The 23,491-nt window shown below is 51.2% G+C and overlaps 10 protein-coding genes across 10 annotated transcripts; 2 read left to right on the forward strand and 8 right to left on the reverse strand.

The window, feature by feature from the left end:
• Window positions 1-61: 61 nt before the first annotated feature.
• N7515_008225 (PWI domain-containing protein) lies at window positions 62-1,311 on the reverse strand (the record flags this gene model as incomplete). Its single annotated transcript, XM_056668969.1, has 5 exons — window positions 62-648; window positions 710-767; window positions 821-985; window positions 1,047-1,137; window positions 1,208-1,311. The coding sequence occupies 5 exons, from the start codon at window positions 1,309-1,311 to the stop codon at window positions 62-64; spliced, it is 1,005 nt and encodes a 334-aa protein (XP_056518799.1).
• Window positions 1,312-3,930: 2,619 nt separating this feature from the next.
• Window positions 3,931-5,261, reverse strand: N7515_008226 (uncharacterized protein; the record flags this gene model as incomplete). The annotated part of the gene is made up of 3 exons (XM_056668970.1): window positions 3,931-4,023; window positions 4,770-5,135; window positions 5,187-5,261. 3 exons carry the CDS (start codon window positions 5,259-5,261, stop codon window positions 3,931-3,933), a joined length of 534 nt encoding a protein of 177 aa, XP_056518800.1.
• A 906-nt stretch (window positions 5,262-6,167) lies between these two features.
• Window positions 6,168-8,612, forward strand: N7515_008227 (serine/threonine/tyrosine protein kinase MPS1; the record flags this gene model as incomplete). The annotated part of the gene is made up of 1 exon (XM_056668971.1): window positions 6,168-8,612. The coding sequence occupies one exon, from the start codon at window positions 6,168-6,170 to the stop codon at window positions 8,610-8,612; it is 2,445 nt and encodes an 814-aa protein (XP_056518801.1).
• Window positions 8,613-9,427: 815 nt separating this feature from the next.
• N7515_008228 (rRNA-processing protein NSA2) lies at window positions 9,428-10,462 on the reverse strand (the record flags this gene model as incomplete). The annotated part of the gene is made up of 5 exons (XM_056668972.1): window positions 9,428-9,443; window positions 9,500-9,712; window positions 9,777-10,319; window positions 10,376-10,386; window positions 10,460-10,462. 5 exons carry the CDS (start codon window positions 10,460-10,462, stop codon window positions 9,428-9,430), a joined length of 786 nt encoding a protein of 261 aa, XP_056518802.1.
• A 456-nt stretch (window positions 10,463-10,918) lies between these two features.
• On the forward strand, window positions 10,919-11,686 carry N7515_008229 (mitochondrial 54S ribosomal protein bL21m; the record flags this gene model as incomplete). The annotated part of the gene is made up of 1 exon (XM_056668973.1): window positions 10,919-11,686. One exon carries the CDS (start codon window positions 10,919-10,921, stop codon window positions 11,684-11,686), a length of 768 nt encoding a protein of 255 aa, XP_056518803.1.
• A 289-nt stretch (window positions 11,687-11,975) lies between these two features.
• N7515_008230 (GMC family oxidoreductase) lies at window positions 11,976-13,874 on the reverse strand (the record flags this gene model as incomplete). Its single annotated transcript, XM_056668974.1, has 1 exon — window positions 11,976-13,874. One exon carries the CDS (start codon window positions 13,872-13,874, stop codon window positions 11,976-11,978), a length of 1,899 nt encoding a protein of 632 aa, XP_056518804.1.
• Window positions 13,875-14,436: 562 nt separating this feature from the next.
• N7515_008231 (uncharacterized protein) lies at window positions 14,437-15,691 on the reverse strand (the record flags this gene model as incomplete). The annotated part of the gene is made up of 4 exons (XM_056668975.1): window positions 14,437-14,869; window positions 14,923-15,299; window positions 15,358-15,465; window positions 15,524-15,691. Coding segments are annotated over 4 exons (1,086 nt in total), but the record flags the coding sequence as incomplete, so codon positions are not given.
• Window positions 15,692-16,699: 1,008 nt separating this feature from the next.
• N7515_008232 (putative C6 transcription factor (OTam)) lies at window positions 16,700-18,831 on the reverse strand (the record flags this gene model as incomplete). The annotated part of the gene is made up of 2 exons (XM_056668976.1): window positions 16,700-18,431; window positions 18,515-18,831. The coding sequence occupies 2 exons, from the start codon at window positions 18,829-18,831 to the stop codon at window positions 16,700-16,702; spliced, it is 2,049 nt and encodes a 682-aa protein (XP_056518806.1).
• A 1,590-nt stretch (window positions 18,832-20,421) lies between these two features.
• Window positions 20,422-21,084, reverse strand: N7515_008233 (DNA-directed RNA polymerase II subunit RPB4; the record flags this gene model as incomplete). The annotated part of the gene is made up of 3 exons (XM_056668977.1): window positions 20,422-20,549; window positions 20,693-20,820; window positions 20,894-21,084. 3 exons carry the CDS (start codon window positions 21,082-21,084, stop codon window positions 20,422-20,424), a joined length of 447 nt encoding a protein of 148 aa, XP_056518807.1.
• A 408-nt stretch (window positions 21,085-21,492) lies between these two features.
• Window positions 21,493-23,081, reverse strand: trm5 (tRNA (guanine) methyltransferase; the record flags this gene model as incomplete). Its single annotated transcript, XM_056668978.1, has 4 exons — window positions 21,493-22,451; window positions 22,501-22,578; window positions 22,637-22,738; window positions 22,802-23,081. The coding sequence occupies 4 exons, from the start codon at window positions 23,079-23,081 to the stop codon at window positions 21,493-21,495; spliced, it is 1,419 nt and encodes a 472-aa protein (XP_056518808.1).
• Window positions 23,082-23,491: the final 410 nt, after the last annotated feature.

Genomic DNA, 23,491 nt, shown 5'->3' on the forward strand with positions numbered 1-23,491 from the left:
CTGGGGCTGCGGCGCCGGCGGCTATCACGACGAACGGGGCTGTAGTCCGGGCTGGGGCTGCTCAGGCGGCGAGAATCACGACCACGTCGTCCAGGGGAGCGGCGGGAGCGCGGCGGGGAACCAGCGCGGCTGGGAGAAACGGAAGTGGAAACATCTCTGCGGCGGTGGGAGTGGCGTGGCGGAGATGCAGAGCGGCTGCGCGAGACGGAGCTTCGACGGCGGCGGTCTCCTCTGGGGGAACGTGAGCGCGGGGAACGGGTGCGGGAAATGGATCTGGTTTTAACACGGTCACCGTAGTCCGGACTACTGCGTCTTCTGTATCCTCCACGGTTGCGTCGCTCGGGAGAAATTGAGTGACTGGGAGAACGGCGGCGGCGTTCGCGCGGCCTGTGGCGTGGCTCGTCGCGAGTTCTGCGGGATGGAGATGATGGCTTCGGGGATGGGGAACGGGTGTAGGAGATAGTGGATGGTCGGCGGTCGCGGTCCTTTCCAGGCGGCACATATGTATCATGTTCACGGCGGGAGGGACGCTCGCGGAAGCGGTCTCGGCTGCGGTTTCGGCTGCGGTCTCGGATGCGAGGAGGCGAAGAACGATCGTAGTCTCGTCCTCCAAAGGATCGGCCTCCGCGGGCCCCACGATCACCAGCTCTGCCTCCGCGTCCATGGTCTGATCGTTCACGGCGTCGGAGATTGTCCAGTTCGCGCTCACGGTTCTGGTCTAGCTCCCGCTGGCGTCGAGCTGCTTCGGCTGCTTTCTCGGCCTCGAGCTATATCGCAATCCATTAGAACATATTTTGCCTCCGGTAGGGATTGCAATTACCTTTTCTCGCATGAGCTCAAGCTTCTTGGCCTCCAAGAGCTCCTTCGGAACGCCCTGGGGATTTTCCTGGCCACTGAGACACAATGACCACAGCTTCTCACAGAACTTGGGGGTATCCTTGTCTAAAAATCCAGTGAGTTGGATCTGGAGTGATTTGATATCGGGCTGTAACAGTTCAGTCAGCAAACCGGAGTTGAGCTGTTGAATATCGGAGGGTCAAACATACGAATCGTTCATTTTCCAGGTGAGCGAAGCAAAGCTCGATGACCACATCGTCCTCGTTGCCTAGGATCTTGATAATTTGACTAGCGATCCACCTGCAGCGAAGAAGGCAAGCCAGGTCAGTAAAGCGTCTCATGCCAAGAGCCCGCGGGATATGTAGCTCACGTCTTCAGAACCTCGACATTGACCTTGGTCATGTCCACTTTCTTATTGAACTCAGGTGGGAACTTGGTCCGTTTCAGCAGCTTGGCATCCACACTGGACGCCATGTTTGCGAGAGCGGGGAGTGAGAGTTGGTGAGATGAGGCTCGTGAGGTCGACCGCGGTGACCGCGGAATGCTAATTGCGCGAGTGGTTGCTCTCCAATGCCATAGTAGCGCCTGATCTATGAGGCGGTGGATTAGGGTCACCATAAGGCGGTGACTTGCCTGGGATACTATCATTGTAACTTGCGATGGCGCATAGATTGATCTATCGTGCTTTCGCCTTGGCCCTTGGTGCATGTTCTGGATTCAATAGCCCCATAGGTAACCTTAGAACCTATTAGGAGCCAACTGGCAACTGCCAAGGGCCCAAGACTAGGGCTCCTTCGATGGGAAACTACGAATCACGATTGCCAGCCCCCTTCGTGATCCTGCGCTGCTAGCCGCTGCCGGTTGGATTCGTCTGTGCCAAAGCTCTCTCGAAGCACTACGCTAGGCAAACCCTCCGCGCTTTGACCCAAAGGGCTTCTGTCGCAGCGGACGGCGTTACTTAGGAGGGAGGCCGTAGATTAGTACAGAGGGTGGAGGTGCAGGCGATGAAGATTGGAGAAGCCTCGAAGCGCCCCGGGGCTTCTGATGGTCCAGGAGCGGTCTGGAGTACCTACCCACAGGTAGGTAATGGGGCACTTTTTTGGAAAAATTAATATTTGTCCTATGCATCTGTAAAATAATCTTCAAAGGAGAGGAAAGACCAAGTCCACGCGCAGAACGACCCGTCTCAGTCAAACCACCATTTCCAACTTCCCCTCGTTAGGGTCAAAAGTCACGTCCCAACCCTCCCCCCTGCTTAGGGATTGAACACAACCATTGACGAATACACGAGGTCATCTGAGATCTCTTGCCAACTGGACTACCGGTGAACATACAAGTTAACATTAGGAAGTCGACCGTTTCGTTCTTCTTCAGTTCTTCCCTCTCAAGGCGAATCGAGTCGGCTTCCTCAGCCATCATGCAGGCTTACAGGCAACAACGCACTATGAAGAACGGCATAGTTAGAGAGTGCTCCTACGAGACACCAGGGTGGTGATGAATGGATGGATGTGTCAACTTACCCGAGTGGTTGGCGAGGGGATGAGTTGTTGATGAGGGGATGAGTTGTTGACGAGGGGATGAGTTGTTGACGAGGGGATGAGTTGTTGACGAGGGGATGAGTGGTGACTGGAGGGGATGAGTGGTGACTGGAGGGGATGAGCCACGAGACCTGAGAAGAGACTGAGCACCGAGAAAGGCTAGTTGGTCGGATGTTGCTGGAAGCAAGACGTCAGAGCTGCCAAACGGGAAGAGGCAACACATGAGCTTCGCCAGTCTGCTTCGGGAAGTCTTCGGAAAGTCTTCAACCAACATGGGATTCATCCACCCCAGGTGGCTACGCGGTACATGAAGATCCAGAAGTGGGCAGATGGAGGCTGCAGAGAACGGCGAAAGTTTACCCGTGGTCCTTTCATTGCACAACTTCCGCCTCATGGATGAAACGCAACGAAGCCAGCTCCACAGCCTTGCCACAACGCAATTCCATCATTTCCTTGGATGTGGTGCACAGCCAACATCGATAGCTGCTCTTGACTCAGTAGTCTTCCATGTTTCTCGTTCGTTCGAAGTCCCTTTGAGACCTGACTTGTGCGTGTGCTGAAACCCCACCCGGTATCGACTTTGACAGCTCCAGCAAGAACTTGAGCTGACTTTTGGAGATTCGAAGATTCGAAGGTTGATGGGAAATAGAGAGCCCTCAATTTCCATGTCTGGGCGTGGTAAGGGTTCTTGGTCTGGTGCTCCGGGTAGCAGATACTAAAGTCCGAAGCTGTCGTGCTTGATCAACACACGTCTTCCAGAGAAAATTTCAGAGAAAGACTCAATCACCTCACTCATGGCGAGCAAGGTCAGAGACTTGTATGGGATCCGGCGACGGTCTTGAAGCGAGGCCGGTATTGAAAAGCAGCCCATTCACAGGACGAGTCTCGGTGGGTCCCGCCTGGCTTGTGGATCTCGGTGGCTTCCGCCTGGCTTGTGAACTGTACGGGGACGCGCAGGGCATACAGCAGCCCTTGACGACTATCCTCAGCCGACGGTCATGGATGTGCCGACCTGTCATGCCAAGGGGCAACCACGTTAGCCGTCAAGCAGTTCATGTCGTTCCAGTTCAGATGGGTATCGATAACTTACTTCGGCGTTTAGTCAAGTCCGTTCATTGTCCGACGGCCACCGTTGGATCGCCGTCGAGTAGATGGCCCTACTTCCATCCTTTGCTGCTCACACGGAGAACAATTGGAGCTCCGTTCCTTGTGGATGATGGGCGAGCAGAAGATGCCCAATGGTGAAAGTGTGTACGCGAGGAGGAGAAGAAAGAAAAGAATTGGACTGGGGATGATCCTCTATTTATGTCGATTGATCCAGACTAGGCAACACACCCGCGCGCATGAGAATCGACAAATACGGCGGGAGACTCGCCAGATATGGCGGCAGCTCTCGACCATATCCATGCCTCGTTGGGAAAGAAAAGGCTCCGGCCATAACCTCCCAGCCGCGCCGAGCAGAAGGCACGCCGTATTGGGCAATAGCTCATGACCATGTCCATATACCTCATCGGCTCAGAGGAGGCTCCGGTCATGAGGCCCCAGCCGCCGCGATTCAGGCGACGCTGAACTGGGCGGGAGCCCTCTGAAGATGTGGTCTGGAGCAAGCGCCGGCGAGGTGATCCCAGCCGCGCTGAATTGGGTCATTCTGGATTGAGCAGCGCTTTTCCGAACCACTATTGGCACTGCTACCTATGCAACTCATCAAGGGAAGACTGTTCTTGACCGGGTTCAGCCTACATAGTTTCGTGACGGACGGCGGCATTATAATATCAATGATCAGCTATGATAACTTTGTAATGGCTCGTGCAGGCAGACAGCTCGAATAGCGCAGCCTCCGTTACAGTTATGGTATCAAGAGTCAGGCAGTCTTTGTAGCATCATGGTCCGCAACCATGAGATAGGGTTCATGATGCGGATGATGTGGATGTCGGACAAACACATGGCAAGCTTTCAGCAAGAAATGGGAACGTGTATCGCAGAATCTATTACAAGTACAATGTTCTGGTTCAGGCTGTCTCTGCATGTGCAGTGTCAGGTCCTACAGCTGTGATACCTACAAAGCTACAGGATGCCGATGATGGGGCGTGATGGATTTGAAGGAGATGAAAGAGATGAAAGGAGATGGCGGGATCCTTGCCAAGACTCGATCTCCCGCCAACTGGCAAGTCTCCCGCCAACTGGTAAGTCTTCCGCCAACTGGCAAGGTTACGTTCCTACGAATTGCACTAATAATCCCACTGCGACACGTGCTGCGTCTGATCGGGCATTTAATTCTATGGCAAAAGGTAATATCAACAGCAAGCTTCGTAGAAATAAGCAAAAATTAGTCACATAAAGAATGCAACTCTTCGCTCTACTGCAGGCACTTCTCAGAGAAGGGTTACAACTTACAGGTTCATTGTCCATAAACACGGCAACGTTCAAAAAACAAGGGCTAAATGTAAAATCCACCGTCGTCCCCTTCTTCAAATACACGAACTCCCCCTTGGTCAGAACAAAGTGGTCCCCGCCATGAACGTTCAGTTTGACCCAACCGTCCGTGACAAAGAAAAACTCATCACACGGATAGGTCAATGTTGCAGTCCCTGTTTTCTTTGCGGCTGCTGCGACGACTTTCCCATCGGCCGAACGAAACATGACGGATTTCTCGCCACTGTACTCAGGGAGGGGTTCCCAGGGGAAACTGGTGTACGGCCCATATGGTACACCGGATGGTGATTCTGATCCCGTGGTGTTGGGAACTGATGGTGCCATGTCCTGTTTGATGTCAGTTATGGGCTGATAGAAGGGGGAGTTCGAGGTACGGACTTTGAAGGGGTCTGTAAGCCAACAGAACTGGAGTTCACGCTCGGTAACTTTTCCTTCAAGTTGCCCGTCTTTCATTTTGCCTCAATGTCTGCACCAGACATTCAGATTATGTTGCTGATTCCTTTGTAATAGGAGTGGACTTTCATGGTATCAGTAAAGTTTCCAGGTCCGCTGAAGATATATGGATACCTAGGCTTGTCAGCGGATAGAGTGTGCAAAGCATGTATGTCCTGCCATAGTCCACATCTGCTTCAGAGTGCGCACTTTCCATTATTCTATTTCCTCCCAACTATGGTATCCAACCTAGCCTTGTAAAATAAGCTTTCTGCTACCTATTGAAGGTGTCGAAGGGCCCTTCAATGTCACGTATAATCACCGTATGGAAGTAGGTATGTGAGAGTTTTGAAGAAAAACTCATGGATTTTCATGGAACTTGACTGGAATATATAAAGCGTTGGCTGATGGGTTTAAAGGCCGTATCCATTCTTACCAGCACAATCGTTAATACAACACCCCTCGAAGATTAGACAACATGCGTCAGGACGGTCAGATACAGTTCCCATCTGGATCTAATCTCAATTAAGGTTGTACACTCGATTGCCAAATTTAGTCTAGTCGTCCAGGAACAAGTGGAGGTTCCACGGTTATCCGATCCTCTGACGAAGTACATCCCACATGGAAGGATGAATAAACACGTTAACCATAGCAAAATACAGATTTATCGACCTCCAACTCATTTTAGCATTTTATACTTTGTTCTCTCCACTTCCCTTCCACACAAACTCCGCTCGATCTCGATTCTTTCACACCTCTCCGGTATGTTATGGTGTTTACGTCGCCATAGCAACCGCAAACACGTGACTGTATAGCGCGCCCACCCGCGACGAAACCTCAAGACGGGTCTTTCTCCTGGGAAATCAACAAACAATCGACAATTCGGAGGGGCCACATTGATCCACGACTTCAATGTAGGTAATGGTCATGGAGTCCGTCAATTCCCTCCCAGTACACAACGACCTGTACCGGCAACCACCTCGACCGATGTCCCGATCCGCGGTTTCACGATCGGGTTCCAGACGGGTATCTCCCGTATCAGCAACAAGAGCTCTCCCCCAGCATTATTCTGGCGACAGCTCCGATGAAGAGGTCCCGGAACCTAAATTCAGCGCGTCTGTTAAAGCATTGCTGCATGGCGATGGCTTAGGTTCCTCGCCCCATCTGCAAAAGGCACAACCCATGTCGCACGACCTCCGAAATGCGACAACTTCAAGACAACAAAGCCACTCACCCAGGAATTCGTCCCCACACAACTCGTCAAATGGTAGTCCAGTCCCCAGAGTCGTGCGCATTGGAGCGGTATCATCGGCTCGATTCTCACGCGAGGGCTCCCCGCTATCAAACAGCCGTAGCGCAGAAACCGACCACTACAACCGCCCTAATGACTTTATTACTCCGGCACCACGCCAACGCAGTGTGCGAATAAACGCTTCGCGGAGCAACACACGATCTCCTCCTTCTGTCTCGCCCTCAGGGAAGCGTTCGGCTGAACGTAATGCGGGCGATGGATATGGCAGCGCAGAGCGCTCAGACAGTGATCGGAAGTTGCTTTACGACGAGGATCCTGCGTCACGATATGGCAATTCTTCTGCACTTCGAGGCCGTGGCGGTGATGAAATCCCTCCGCATAGCTCCCTGCGCGTCAAGCGGGTTGGTCGACTTGCTGGAACTTTCTTGAATGGCCCTGCTCGGAGGGGCGTGCTACGACGTCAGAGCGAGGAAAGCAACGAGGAAAATCACCATTACCTTTCAGCAGATGGTGTCCGGGAGGACATTGAGGGAGAGCAGGAACTTCACGATTCAGAAAAGCCTTCATCTCCCAAGGTATCATGGGCTGATCCAAGCCCGCCCGCGCGTGAACCCCATCGCTCAGAATTACCACTTCGTCCTGCAGAAGTTGAGGGGCCATTTTCGAGGTCATCATCGCCAAAATCATACGGCTCGAAGAGCACTCCTGCGCCATCAGACCTGTCTTCAAAGTCCTCCAGTGGCAAGGAACAACCTATCTTCAAAGTGCCTTCAATACCGGCTCTGCCATCAGTCCGTGACCAGGAGAATGAACCACCGCCGACATTCCGGCGTGCAAGGCCCCAGGGGCTCAGCGTGTTGGATAAACCTGAAAAATATAATGTTGTTTACGATACTGGAAAGAAAGATGCAGTGGAGACTCCTGCGACCAGCTCGGCACGGAAAATACTATCCACGCGGAGCAACAACACTCCTCACAGAGCCGCTCCTCCTCCTCCCAAAATGTCAGTCCTTGAGACTGCCACATCGACAGCCGGCGCATCAACATCACAATCACGGAAAAAGAAGTCCCAAGTTTCAATTAATGGCAAGCATTTCACTCGGCTCGATTGCATTGGTCGAGGCGGCAGCTCGCGAGTTTACCGAGTGATGGCAGAGAACTATAAAATCTTCGCCCTCAAGCGTGTCAATCTCGAGGATGTCGATCCAGTCACTCTGACTGGATACAAGGGTGAAATCGACTTATTGAAGAAGTTGGAAAACGTCGACCGTGTGGTCCGCTTGTTTGATTGGGAGCTCAACAATGACAAACATGCTCTTAGTGTGCTTATGGAAATTGGAGAGTCTGATCTCGAAAAGATCCTCACATTCCGTCTAAATGCCGAGGACGCTGTGTTTGATATCAACTTTACCCGATTTTACTGGAAAGAAATGCTCGAGTGTGTCCAAGCCGTGCACGAGCACAACATCGTCCACTCCGATCTCAAGCCTGCCAATTTCCTCATGGTTCAAGGCCGACTGAAGCTTATCGACTTCGGAATTGCAAATGCCATCCAAGATCACACAGTCAACGTTCACCGTGAACAGCAAGTCGGCACTCCCAATTACATGTCTCCGGAGGCATTGGTCGACTCCAACGTCGGCCTGCCTTCAAGTGCTGGAAAAGTTATGAAATTAGGAAAACCCAGCGATGTCTGGAGTCTGGGTTGCATTCTGTACAAAATGGTCTACGGACAACCACCTTTCGCCAAGATCGCCAAATACTACGAGCGCATCATGGCCATCCCCAACCCCCGTGTACAAATCGATTTCCCGGCCTTTGGCGTCGGCGGCGTCCCCGTACCCCCTGGCCTCGTCCGGACCCTCAAGCACTGTCTACAACGCGACCAAACCCTCCGACCAACTATCGAGGAGATGCTTGGCCCGCGCGATCCATTCCTGCACCCCGATGCCCAGCTCGAGGGTGCCGTCCCAGTCACCCAGGATATGCTTGGACGCATCCTGGCCAACGTCGTCAATCACTGCAAAGTCCGTGGTGTGCCGAGAGAAGAGGAGCTGGCTGCTTGGCCTGCAGGCTTCTTTGCAAAAATCAAAGCTGCACTCGAAGAAGAAAACCCATGACCAACACACCACTCCTTTTACTTTAATTTTCCTTTGTCTTGACTTGCCTTACCGGGCCTTTTCCTCATGTTTACTTCCTGGTTAGAACGACTTAATGACCGGTGTTGGATTGTGTTATTTATCTTTTGGCTGTCTCCAGTTGGTTATTTGCGGGATATTTCATCGTCTGTGACTTTTTTTTGCATTGGTTCTTCTTTGCATCATCCTTCGGGGTGTTTGTCTGACCCTGCCAGTCATTTTGCCTGGTGGGCTTTTTGGTGTTTCTCGGTTCAGCGCAGCGTCTGTGTTTCTCTTTGTATACGGTTTCATTAGCCGGTTTCATTTGCTCTTGCATGCGCATTCTTCAGCATCGGGTGTTTTGGATTGCCCCATCTCCAATCGGTTAGGATGTTCAATTGACAGACTGACTTTGTCTCTACCTTCACCTCCATTACTTGGATACTTTGCACTTATATTGCTGGTCCCCCTTGGGTTCTCTCAATGGAGCCTACGTAGACGGCGGGGTGAATTGCTTCTCCTAGTCCATTATGATACAACTTGGTTTGGAAAAACGGTGCTGTCTTCATAAAATCATGGTTGATAAAGGGCCTGACTATCTAGAAACTAGCTATGTCCATTCATAAGCCAAACATGCAGAATACTTTTCGTTTGAAATCAATGGACTTGAATTTGCGCCATTAACACCACCCAAAAAATAGAACAGTCTTGAGAGACTGAGTATATCAGAAAAGGGAAACATAGAACTGCCTGAGCATGGAGGTATCGAAGACAGGCGTATGCCTGTCGGGAATGTAGAGGATGTGCTTGTGGTTGGTTTAGACAAGGAGGACCCTATTGTATATTAGTTGAAGGCTCCAAGGACGGTAGGATGGATCGGAATAACTCACGCATTGACACAACCATCGTTCTCAGGAGTGTTGGTCACCTGTGCCCATTTACCCCAGACAACCTTACCGGAAGTGGTAACAAGACCCAACTCGGAGACGTTGACCTCGATGATTGTTCCCTTGGTCAGAACACCCAGCTGTGTGTAGAGAGGGTTCTGGGGGTTCTTCTTGACGGAAAGAATAGGGAGTTGAACAGTGACAGCCAGCTCGGGACTGGAGGAGAAGAAGGTTAGTACCGTTTCGAAATGAAGCCCGGGGAGGGAAGAGTGAAACATACTGCGTGACATTACACTTCTTGTAACGCAAACCCATAGGACGAATGAACCGCTCGTACTTGACGGGACGACGAGTGAAGTCGTTACCAACGAAAGTAGGCTTGGTGATCATACGCTTCCAGGACTTCTTGTGGGTCTTCTTTCCGGTGTTGACAACCTTGAACATCTCTTCCTCACTGATACCCTTGACTTTAGGCAACGGGACAGCAAACTTAGCAGCCTTCTCGTTACGCTTGTTCTTGATAGCACTGGACAGGGCCTTGGCGTTGGTCTCCTGCGAACGGTCCAGCAAGTACTGGGGTAGAGGGGTCTTGGAGGGCTCGTCGGGTGCAGCAGACTTGACGTTCTTCTCCTCCTGGGCCTTGATGCGCTTCTTCATCTGGATCTTCTCCTTGTGGCGCTTCTGCTGGTAGAGCTTAGCTCTCAGACCACGCAGGTTCTGGGCATCGTGGGACGCCTTGTGGCCCTCACGAGCCTGACGCTTGCGGGCGCGCTCATCGTGATCGAGACGCTTTCCGTGCTGTTTCGTCCAGCGCTCGATATACCTGGTGGGAAAATGTCAGTTTGGGGCTAGAGCCGTGGCTGGCGGGGAAAGACGAACTCGTTCTGAGGCTGTAGGTTGGAAAATTGGTTAGTAAATTGATTTATTCAATCTTGAGAGTAGCTCATTTCACTGGGAACATACCATGATGAACGATTAATGAACAACACGAGGGGAATGGGTGGTGATGTTCTTGGCTTGAAGATCAAGTCGAGGCCGAAAAAGTTGTGATGCGGCAAAAGATAGCGAGGCACGTGATATGCTTATCAGTAAGATCGCTGAACTTCAAGTCAAGTTGTCTGAATACATAAGAAGTTGATGGTAGCGATTAATTAGCTGCTAGGAATCAGTGATTACCACTAAGATTATATCCATTTCTATGTCATAGTAATTGATCTCATATCTAGTGTAGTAATGCTGCAAAAATGCACCTCGAGAACCAAATCACAATTCACGTGATGCTACGGGCGACCAAGCGGCCATTTGCGCAAGTAGTGAATTTCTCTAGTTACGGGGAGCGCCGTTCTTTAATCTCGAGAAACAACCAACGCAAACCACTTCCACTCTCGATTGACATTGAGCATTGGCAAGCGGACACTCAAAATGTTCTCACGCTCCGCTCTCCGGAGCCTCACCTCCGAGCTACGTTGGACCGCACCGTCCACAATCTCATCCGCTCCCCTTCAACGAGCATGCCTGCACCAAACCGCCTCCAAGATGAGCTCTCAACAACCGGAAGCCCAATCTTCATCCACCCACCCCGAATCACCCCTCAGCGCCACCCCCCGCGCCCAAGACTCCCAACCAAGCGCTCGCCGACCCGGCTTCGACGAAATGACCATGACACCCCGAGCACGCGCCGACGTCCCCATCGCCAAACAACCCGTCGCTCCCACCTTCACCTCCCCCCTCAAAGTGACCAAATCCCTCATGTCGCAGCTCCCCCACCTCGTCGGCCAGAAGCCGCACTACATCGTCGCCCATTTGCATGCGCGGCCATACCTCTTGACTGAAGGTGATCACATCCGTCTGCCGTTCCTCATGCCGAACGTGAAGGCGGGCGATATTCTGCGCTTCAACCGCGCTTCGGCTATTGGATCCCGTGATTTCACGATGAAGGGGGCGCCGACTGTCGACGAGCGCATCTATGAGTGTCGCGTGCGTGTGACGGGTGTGGATGCGGAGCCGTTGCGCATTAAGGAGAAGACGAAGAGGAGACAGAGACATGTTAAGCAGGCTAAGAGTAAGCACCGCTATACGCTGATGCGGGTTATGGATGTGCGGGTTAAGACGCCGGAGGAGTTGTTGGCGGAGGGTGCGGTGGTCGTTGAGGATGGTCAGGATGGCTCGGTTATTGAACCCCGGTCATGATTGTCTTTGGGGCTTCAGTGAAGCTTTCTATCTTTTTGAGGCGAAAATGTGAGCCCTGGCCGAGGTATAGATAGTGCCAAGTCAAGACGTGGTCTTGTTTCTGGGCTGTTGGTAATTGTCTTGCTGTGATGCATATCTATGCGGCATATTTGTACAGATAGACGGAATTTGGGCTATTCTCTGTATGCATTGTATTCTATAGTATTGAATTTCTTGGGAGAATCTTCATTGACATGGCTCGGCGGAGGTCCACTTATAAGAATGCTTAGGCCAGCTTGACTTTCGCTCATCAGCCCAATACCTCGTCTGCAATCTTCTCAGCCAGGGCATAGACAACAGACTGAGGATGACCAGGAGGCAAGAATGGGAAGCTACTGGCATCAACAACCCTCAATCCCTCCACACCATAGACCTTTGCATGACTATCAACAACAGCCATCGAGTCATTCGTCCGCCCCATCTTACAAGTCACCGACGCATGGAAAACAGTAGTCATACTCTGCTGAATGAACTCCCAGATCTGAGCATCCGTAGAAACATCGAAGCCCGGGAAATACTCCTCCTGCTCCGCGACACCCAACCTAGCCAACTCGGCCCAAATCTCCCGCTGCCGCTTGAAGCCCTGAACAGCCAGCTCCTTATCGGTAGGATCTACAAAGAACTGCGGATCAACCAAGGGAAGAGTCTCCATACTCGGTCCAGCCAGACGGACAGAACCGCGCGACAAAGGCGCAACCAACGCTCCACTAAGTGTCGCATACTGGTGTCCATCCTGCGGGTCGGCTGTCGCCTTGTCCAGATTGTATCCATTGAAAGCACCGACAGACAACCATTCCAGCTCCGGCCAATCGGACGGGAAGCTGTCCAGTGTGCGACGAGACTCTTCAGTGAGATTTGCACGGAACGCGCTGGGAAGTTTCTCCCAGCCGTAGTAGCCGGGCCCGAAGATAGACAGCGAGCCCGAGGCATTTTGGACATACTGATCCGCACTCAGCGCAGCAACAGTTGCATTGTTAGCTGCAGCAGACGCTGTGAGGACGTTCACGCGGTGCGCGGTCCCGAAAATCGGGTGGTCTTGCATGTTCTGGCCCACACCTGGGAGGTCCTTGATGCAGGGGATGTCGAAGCTGCGTAGGTGATCGCAGGGTCCAATGCCTGAGACCATCAGGAGCTGAGGGGACTGGAAGGCGCCGGCTGATAGAATGACTTCCTTGCGCGCGTGCAGGGTGAAGTCGACTGATGGTGTGCCAAAGGTGCCTGCAGTCGATACGTGAACGCCGACTGCGCGCTTGTTCTCATCGAAGAGGATCTTCTGGGCCTGGGTATTCTTGTATATCGTGGGCCCGACGCCTTTTACCAGTACAGCCTGCAGGAAGCTGGACTCGGAACTTGAGCGATGGGCGTTACGCGGGTCGATTGTGAAGGTTGCATAGGCTGAGCCGAGTAATTCTCCACTGTTGAAACCATCGAGTCGCTTCATGCCCAGAGCGACGAATGCTTTCTGACACCAGGATCCAAAGGCACTCACGGCCTTGCTAAAGGATACCTCTAGCGGCCCGCCCGATGGACTGAACGCATCAGCAGTCTGGGTGTTCGTCGAGTTGTTATACAACGCCTGGTTGGGCGGCGTATAATGCACAGACTTCTTGAAATAAGGCAAGATATTCTCAAAAGTGTAACTCTGATCGCCAACCTCATCAGCCCAGCGCTTCATGCTCTCAGCCGTCGGCCGTTGATAGAGCATATAGTTCCTAGCAGAGGAGCCTCCGAGAGTCTTGCCTCGAGCATAATGCAAGACCCGGCCTTCGGATCCAGGTTGAGGCTGTGTATTGAATCCCCAGTCGATCAACGGCTGGTAGTCGGCCGTATCTGAGCCTGTGTAGTAACTCGAGTAGCCCGGTACGATGGAGTAATTGCCGTTGTCGATTTCGTAGAACCCGCCCGCCTCGATGACTCCAACGCTTGCTGTTTGGTTTTCGGCTAGACGGCTGGCGATTGTGAGGCCCGCGGTGCCTCCGCCAATGACTATGTAGTCGAATGTTGCGTTCCTGCCGGTGATGCCGAGGGCTGTGCCAAGTAGTGGGCCCTGATTGCCGTAGGCAAAGAGATTCGGGTTCGGCGGGTTCGCCGATACGGATCCCAGCAGGGTGGCTGCGATGAGAGCAGACGCAAACTTGAGGCTGCGCATCTCTGATGTAGGTGCCTGGTTTGAGGTGTACTTTGGTTTTTTTTACAAAATAGCAAATGTTGCGTTCTGTATTGCTGAAATCATTCATCTGGGGGAGTTCGGTGATCGCTCCTTCAGCATGCACTGACTCCGGCGTGCAGATTACTTGCTTAGCCTCGCATGATGGTGGGGTCAGTTCGGGGTATCTTGTCAGTAGGGATCCCATGAGAAGATGAAACTTGAAGGTTTCCCTGTGAATATTCGGTCAACGAGCAAGACTGGGACCAAATTCATGTTGCGTCGACAGAAAGCAGCCACAGAGACCGCAATCATAATGTGTCGATCTTCGCGCCCAAATGAAGCTTTAGATAGTTTAATGGACCGTCTATAGCGTGCATGTGATACTTTTGACCTCGAAAGGTCAGAGAGCACCTGGCTTGAAAGCTACTTGGTAAGGAGCAAAGATGTGTAACGAGAAAAGATCGTGTATACCTAAATCCTGGCTGGGTATCATGACCGAGTAGGTACTGTCCCTATAATACAAAAACGTTCAAGTAAGAACCCCTACATTATGGAATGACCCAGCTGCAGAAACCGGTCTATTCGTCTGCGAGCTCTGCGATCCAGGACGCTCATCATCTTGATACCCCGAGGTCGGACTGTGACCGACATTCTGAATCGTGTCTAGCCGATGTGCGGATGCACCGCGCATGCCCTGTTGAGAAGAAAAGCGAACGATACTGCTATCTTCATCGCACTGCGACATAGAACGACGAAAAGAGTCCCGATCCTGAGAGTCAGAGATCGAGCCGTTACCTCTAACAGAGGACGCCTTCGACCTTGACGGGCCATACAGAGTGCGGAAAAGCGGACGGAATGTTGGAAGACAAGCACAGACTATTCCGGTAGATTGCTCAACCGAGGACCAAGTTGCTGGACTGAGACTACTGTAAGTCGGATCACCAAAATTTGCGACGTTAAAGTGGACAACGCGGACAATGGAGACGACGCAGACACTAGGCAATTGTTAGAAGTCTATTGTGCTTTTTGGGATTTCGCAGGAACTCACAAGCCACCTAGTAGGAATATCCCCGTCAGGAGCCATTTCTGTCGCCTTGTTGTCTTTATTCGCCAGATCATTGGCAGTGGGAGGAGAAGCACCATTAAATCGAGAAACACATTTGCAACGCCGTTCCAGCGGAAGAAGGCCACTTCGTTAATGCAGTGGCCTGGGAGGCTTGTGTCCCAGAATTTGGAGACTGGTGAACATCCTGCGATTGATACGATTACACATGAGACGAAGTAGAGGATGAGAAGGATTCCGGCGAAATAGAGGGCGCGACGAAAGCGAGTGACGACGCCGAAAATGCGGCGGTAGAGGAGCAGTATTGATGCCCTTGTCATGGTGACATTGAGGAAGTATAGGATTTGGATAGCGAGAAAAGTCTAGTTGTCTCGTTAGGTTTTAGTTTGAGAAATTAATCGGACGACATGAATGCATTACCTTTCCAAATCCAATCTTCTTTTCCTTAGACACGTACTCAGGATGACGCCCATAATCATACGCCGGGATCTGTATCCATCTCAAAATAGCCGTGGCCATGTTCAGCACCTAGTCGCATTAGATTCCTTTGTAGCAAAATAGTGTCGCCACTTGGAAGGCCACTTACCAGAGCTATCGCAATGGTATAGTCGTCCCACCATAGTCCAGCGCGGGCGACATGGCGGGACACAAATCGTACAATCACGCATAGAGTCGCTGGTACGATGGTGATGATACTTCCAAGCAGAAGCTTCCAAGAGATGTTGTTATCCGGGAGATGTTCAACTGGTGCCATGCAGGCTGTTTCTTCGGCCTTAGAGCAAGCACGTTGAATACTTGCTATACCAGCGAGTTGGACAATTCAGAGACCTCTTGGAACAGTGGACAGTGGTTAGTTGAACATGCTGACGATAATCGAGGATATGAACATTGGAAATTAGAGCCAGATGAACGAGATTCTGCGCCCCTTCTAATTTTGGAGGATATCGGCCGGAATAGGCGATACGTCCTGAAAGTGTTGGCATCATCGCTCGGCAGAGGCGTGCCGAGTCTTGGCGGAGATTTCATACCGAAATCTGGGGAAGATCGGAGACCGTAAGATCGGATCATCCACGTATATAATCTCAGGATTTGTGAAATTACATAGTAAGAACAGGTAAGAGGTTGCATATTTGGATCTTCATCTTCCACGTCATTCTCTACTGTGTATGTACTTCAACTTCGAAAGTTCGAAGGTCATAACGAAGGACATCCAAAACAGGACTAGCGCCCACATAATTTCGGCCCCGCATTTTAAGCCTCTTGCCATTTTGATCACATGACCCTGTACTGCGAACTAGGTACGTACAATAGTGGATGGTTATTGCAATAGATGTATACTATGTACACAGTATTTACTATCGAAACATGTGCAACGCAACTAGAGAGGTATTCTAACCATCCATTCCATCGTTGGAAGAGGTTCAATACATGCATCATCATCACGTTGTCAATGTTACCCAGAGACAACCAGTTCTGCAGAGATTCTGACTAGTACTACTTTGGTATACTAAGCATTGAGTAGGTAGTAACATCTTAAAATGTCCAAAATCATGATTCATCATTCAATCTATTTACATAAATCCTGTCTATATCCATCCAAAACAAAGAACAAAATATTGCCCGAGAACGCTGCAGCAGAGAAGTGGGTCATGAGAAGAACGTGGGGGTGGGGCCGGTGGCTGAAGGGACGAGCCGAGGCCGAGAAAGGGTATCAGGGTAATGCAAACAGAAAGGCAATGCGATGCGAAAGCAGGTAAATGGATCACAAAGGCGCCATAGAAGTCTCCTCATCCTCGCCATCACTGACAGACGTAGCAGGCGACGCAAGCCCAGAGATGACCGAGCTGGACCCCGCCGTCCCGCCAGCATCCATCATAGCCTCATCGTAAGAGCCGAGCGACGCACTCGGCATACGCGGTGGTGCATTCTTGTTCGACGACGCCATGAGTTCTGCGATGCCCGGCTTCGCGGGCACATGCTTGTGTAGCATGGTTGCGTTATCGAGACTTTGCAGCGCGAAGCCCATGAACTCGGCGTTTTTGTGGCTGACGCCGAGCGTCCAACGGTACTCGCAGAGACGGACGCGGTAGAAGTCTGCTTCTTCGCTGGTCGGGGCGGTGATGCGGAGAAGCATGCCGAAGGAGCCGATGAGAGAGAAGTTTGTGCGGGCGGAGGCGGGCCAGAAGGAGCGCAGATGGGCAGGGCGCAGGCGGTTAACAAAGTCCATGGCAGAGATTAGACGTGTTTTCGCGGCGGAGCGGCAGATGTGTGCTAGGTACTGGTCTGTGCCTTCGGCTAGGAGGGAGCGGACGATGCAGCGGTGGAGGGTGATTTCGGTGGCGAAGTAGGCGAGGTGGAGGGCGCCGTTGCGGGCATGCTCGTCTGTGATTGTCTCGACGAGTTCGCCCGTTGAGGTTTCCATCTTTAGAGAGGGTGGGAGGGAGGAGAACCAGTCTTTCAATCGAATTTGGGCTGGTTTGGCCTTTTCGAGAATCATGCGCGTGCGCTGGTTTCCGGCGGCGGAGAACTCTTCAATGGCGTGGAGGGTGTAGAAGCGATCGAGGATGTCGGAGAGGATAGTCGTTAGTGCGACCATGTGGCAGAACAGGAGAGGGCCGTGGCCGACGGCGGTTTCATCGTGTGAAGAGTCAGTACCGGAGGCGAAGGCATCTGAGAAGTCCTGCTCCACGAGGTCCTTAACCGTCCAGTTGAAGGCAAAGATTTGCGAGGGTCGGCCGTGCACCAATGACGACCATTTATCTTGCATGTACAAAGCCCACGCAAGTCTTTTCCGCAGGCCCTTCTCCCACGTCTCCATGCGCCAGTTCGTGCAGTCCTGGTGGAGGCCCAGTTCGAAACAGGCTGTGACCAGCTGTCCATTCAAAGACGCGGTAGCCAAAGTCGACTTTTGTGTTAAGAGAAGCCCAGCTTGGATTGTCGAAACACTGGGAGAAGGTAAAGATTCCATCAACAGCTTGAGGGCCGCAGCCTCCAGTCGTGCAGAATCCGGCTTCCGTGCAGTCTGCGAGCTGGCGCCGACATCAACGAACTTCAATGTCAAGACATAAACTGCGGCAAGTAGTAGTGGTGACAAGTTGCGGCGCTCTCGGTATGATTGGCGGAATGCTTCTTCTATCAAAATCGGGAATGAGGGGTGCACATGGTCAAAGAATTTCTCAATTAGCGTTGAGCCGTACGGAGCAACCATGCTCTCAATGGCATCGAGTGACGCGGCCTGCGAGTCACCAACAGATGCGGTGTCGACAACACGCATGAAAGTGCCGTCGTCAGCACATCTTCGCACGCGAGAATTCGATATCGTGCATTCATCATATTCGTCCAAGGGGAGGTAATCCAACAATGTCGGCTCAAGCTCAGTGGTCATGCCAATGTGTTGCGTTGACTGGTTGAAGAAACCAGGGCGAATCATGTTCAATGCCGCCGATTGAGATTCGGCCACTACGTCAGAAGGTGCGGATGGCAAAGTCGAGGCCCTGGAACAGATTAGAACTCCATCTCTCTCTACATTTGAATCTGAAGTATATCTCCAGTTCATTTGGAACTCTTTTTTTCATACCGCTTGACAGCCTCTGTGGGTTCCCGTCCGTCCTCCAATTTCCTCTTTTTAGACGGAGCCTCAGCTTGGGCTTTGAGGGTGAATGTACATTCTTGGCGGTGGAAATCACACGAGTAACACTTGTTGACCATTTCGTTCATGGCGCACCTGCTCTTTCTGCGGAGACAAGCGTCGCAACTAGCTCCATCCCGTACGCGGGGAAGGGTCGTGTTAATGGGTATGGGTGATGGAGAAAGTGTTGGGGTCGTGGCGTTCTTGCGGCGAAGATCAGGGGAGTGAGAATAGCCCGAAGGCTGGATAGTGATAACGGTAGCCATGTGGACCGGAGCCAAGCACGGTGAATCGGGCAAATGGGAATAGAGATAGATTGGATTGATAGGGGCTTCACGGAGTAGTATGCTCCAGACGTCACTCCGCAATCTAGGGAGGATCTAGTTACTATTCTAGATCACTGTTTATTGTTGATTCTGTGTATTCCAAGTCAGTCATTGTATGAGATCATTGGGTTGATAAGAGAACATTACCCTTATCTCCAAAAAAAGAAGCCAAAAAGGAAAAAAAAAAAAAGAGAGAGAGAGATTCGTTATCTCCGACGAAACAAATTCACGATAATTCGAAGCCGGCACCGGAGGTTCGAAAATAAGGAATATCAGGCAGATGAGCCCGCAAGTGACTGGAGCAATATGAGATGCCGAATGGTTCGCTCCGTCATTCCTATCAAATCTAAGAGGACCTGAAGATTCGATGCGAATGAAAAGAGAAGAGAAGAGAGAGAGAGCAGGAAAATGCGAATATGATGACATCGATCTACGATGAGTCTAATAGGTAATATAAACTCCTAGCAACTGGTTATAACCGATGGATCAGCTTCCCGAGTACCAGAAGATCACCTTTTTGCTCTCGTAACAAAAAATGGGAATTATGCCACTGAAATTGTCAAAGATAAGCTGTCCCTTGCTGATTGGTTCGAAAGCTCGACATGACATTACGTACTGAATATCTGGTAGGTCAGCATCTCAATATGACCCTCGATCGAGTTCCGCCATACAGAAGGGATATAGATGCAAAGAGTTAGATAATGAGAATTGAGTCTCATGTAGGTTCCCTCTTTGACGCCTCAAATTCCCAGGGATTATCTGCCTGCATAACTGGTCGGCTTTCTAACTGGTCTCTCGGCATCCAACGAACTGGGATGTCCGAGCCAATCAGAGGCTGGTGATAACGTTCTTCGGCTGGCCAATGAGAGCTTACCAGAATGACAAAGTCGCAGTAGCGCCCGAGAGACTCTGCAATCAGAATTGTGGGGTGAAGGTAATGTGGAGGAAAGTCTAGAGCCTAAATGCATTCTATCGAGTCCTCCAACATACTGTGCACATCACGGGCTATATGCCTACGTGCATTAATAAATACGACGTAGGCTTGGTTATGTGCATAGCCACATCCGTATATGAACACTACCTAGGTAGCATCTCTGACCGCTAAGCAATCTACTAGGTAATACATTGCCGGAATAACTTAGCTTAATGATGCTAGCCCCCGGAGTGGAACGCGCCGGAGTGTTGTATTCGTTCCCCGAAGCCACATGCTAAAACACCCGGTGGCAAAAGGGCTCGGACTCGGCAAACTTGATGCCCAGAAGATGTAATATGGAATAGCCTGCGATGGTTGGCTCAGAAGGTTTCTATTATGTATCACTTCATTCCCCATATGTATCTGCAACGCATGCTTCCTAAACCAAAAGGTTGGGAATCTGTCGCAAATATGAGGATTTTCATCGGACATGCCTGCCTACGACTGTTGCAAACCAGAAAATAAGAACAAACTCCTTCAAAACTCCATGCTCCCAGAAATGAGGCCCCCGACAGCCGTTGGGAATGCGATCGGCGTGTGGCGTGTGGCGTGTGTCTTTACTCAGTGAAGTTGCGGAGCTTGGTCAGCTCATCCAGCAGCTCTTGCAAATCTCCATCAGAGATCTTGTTCTGGAGACTCGGAATGAGGGACTTGGCTTCCTCGGCATTGTCGCAACACAGACTTCCTATTCAACGCAAAATCGAAGTTAGTAAAGCGAAATCATTCAACTCCCCCTTACATGGACGCCTTCCAGATACAAGAGGACCATGGACCAGATAAGGTATTGGCTGGAAGAGATAGAAGAGGGCAGTGCAGATCAAAACCTACCCAGCTGTGACCGCTCGAACATCTCCAGCTCCGTGTGTGAGTTCAACAGCCGCTCAACGGCCTTGATGTTCTCCTCATCCTTGAAACGGGCAAATACATCCAGGTAGTCCAACGTCTTGGTCAAGTTCCTGTAAAGAATATCCCAGTTAAGCCTTTGGCCTTGATATCGGAGGGTCGGCGACTGGGTCGTGATTCACTTACTCCGGCTCTTCGTATTTGTTGCCCCCGCGGCGTTTGTTCTCCAGAACCTTGTGAATGACGAGTCTTGCCTCAGAAAGCGAGAGGGTGTGTGTGTGCTGGTCGGCGCCTAGTCTGAGGGTAGAAGCAGCTTCGAGCTCGCCTTGTGGCAGAGCGCGCTTGCGGTGGGTGGGCGGGGGAAGTGTGACGCTCATTGTGGGATTTGCGGTAAGAGAGTTTGTATGTTTGGGTACGTAGCTTAGTCGACTCGAAGCTGTAAAGAGATCTGGTAAAATGGCCGGCTGAAAGCTACTTCTCAAAGCCGTGTAGCTGTATCTGTGGTAAAGAAAGCACGATCTCTTGTTTGGCGCAGACGTTGATCTCTGCAGTTCCCTATCGGCAGTTCGAGGCGGTGGCAAAGTCACCGCCTCCTAATTAGGAAAAATCAGATAAACTGCGACTATAAACACTGAACTGATAGGCATTGCAGCTTTGTCTTAGATGTTCATTGCTTATGATAGTCCTCGGTAAAGCTCATGGCGGACATGGCGGTGTATTAATATGCCACTTTTGTCTATGGATAATGTTCATAACGCCTCGCGGCTAGAGCCTATGCAACCCCGCTAAACCTTCCGAAAAGCGACCTCCCGCGGCAAACGGAAGCTAACACAGAAATATTGTTTCTTGGGACTGACTAGCCTCACGTTGTAGATGGCCAGTTCCACATCTTGATCGCCCTTGCCTCCCACGCAGTCGTCAACAGTGATCGTGTACCCAAGACGCTCAGAGACCCTTTGACAGATATCTTTGTGGTCATCCACCTCGTCTTCTGAATTTCCCGAGAAACAGTAAACGTGGATCATGGGCAGTTTCTGCCCTGATTGAGGCGTAAAGAGCTCCTCTTTGCCAGCATAGAGCCCGGGGAAGGCATCAAGGAACTCAATGGCGATAGCAGGCAGGTTCATAACATAGTGGTCGACAATGGTAGGGCGGGTATACTTCTTGGGCTCAGGTAGCGGCTTCTTACTTGACTGAAGTCTGCGCTTCTTATCATTGCTGACGCCGACGCTGACAGTCAAAGGCTCCGCCTTTAGCAAAGCCTTCGCAGAATAACGAATAAAGTCCCGCCCATCCTGGTTGAACGGAGTAACGAAATCTCGCACTCGGTTCCGAACGACGGCATCTTGCATAGCCTCATATCCATGCGGGTTGAGGTCGTTCGCCCAGACGAAGATATTCTTTTTGCCTGCCGGTACGGCGAAAGGACCAACACCGGCCATCACATCGCAGACCATTTCGCTGGGCTGGAACTTGTCGACCAAGCGGCGGTGCTCGGTTTCCAGGCGACTGTTCCAGTAGACACGGGCGTAGTCAAATCTGAATTCACAATTCTGCTCGTGTTGAACGACGTTCAAGTCGTTTTCGCCAGCCAGAAGTTCGTATGGGAAGGTGCGGAACTCGCTTTGTGAGCCGACATCTTCGGTTTTCCTGATAACAGTCCGAACATTGGGGCACTTGTCCATAAGAATGTCTGCAATAATTTGACTATACGGCACGTATTTTTCGCGAAGATTGAGATGCACTGTCTGGTCAGTATTGGATTCAATGGACAGTGACTCAGACGGACATACAGACATGCCCCACTTGAGTGAAGCCATGAGGGACATCTGACAGCAGTTCCTCTGGTAAGATTGCTGAGATAATATCGTCTGTTGGAAGATTAGCACGCAAGAGTCAGCCCGTTGGAACATAGGTAGACAAGCATACGGTATTGCCAATAGTCGTAATCCAATACCAATTCAAAAGGCCCAATGGTCACAGTTCCCTTCTTCACGAGCTCGTTGATAGTTGGCGACCACGTTTCCTCATCTGGATATCCTCATCAGCTCCCATTTATCGATAATACCCCAGATACGAGCCCAATGAACCCACCATCGTGCTTCACGCCTTCCCGCAGCAATAAAGCCTTGCGCACTTGGCCGTTTTCGTCCTTGACTTCGTGCACACCTTGGACACGCGGCAAGGTCAAAAGGTCACTGCTCTTCAGCAGGTCCTTCCGTACGTTCGAAACATCGCTGGGTTTGAAGATTCGCGCGGCTGCGAGGGGCACACTTGTTCGGAAAAATGATCGGTCGAGGACGGTCATGAGACGGTTCACCGGGGGGCGGAACATGGTTGAAGCCTGCTCGGAAGCTGGGTCTGTCGACTCCATCGAAGGTGACAAGTAAATCAAATTGAATTACTTTTGGTTTGTCTTGAAGCTCGAGGCGCATTGCGGCACAAACTATTTCTTATCGGGCACGTGATCTGCTATCTTTATCGATCTGCGTGGGAGGTTCATTTGAATCATTCCACAACCATGACCTACCTAGTACTGATGGTGATCTGAGTCTTTCATTTCTATGACAGCTAGATATGCCAAGCGGCCAAAAAGCACTAAGAATGCAAAATAGTGAATATTCAGTTTATTAAGTCGCCCAGCGATATTAGCTAGCTACTGTATGGGCATCTGCAGACGATAGCCTGATCCAATGACCAAGACCATGTAGTATGTCAAATTTGTGAGCGAAGTTATATCATCAGCTAAGAAAGCAAAGCTGTAACTCGACTGACTCACTGCTC

Source organism: Penicillium bovifimosum, assembly GCF_028826915.1.
Source record: "Penicillium bovifimosum strain IBT 22155 chromosome Unknown utg000006l_segment0_segment0, whole genome shotgun sequence".
Taxonomy (NCBI): Eukaryota; Fungi; Ascomycota; class Eurotiomycetes; order Eurotiales; family Aspergillaceae; genus Penicillium; species Penicillium bovifimosum.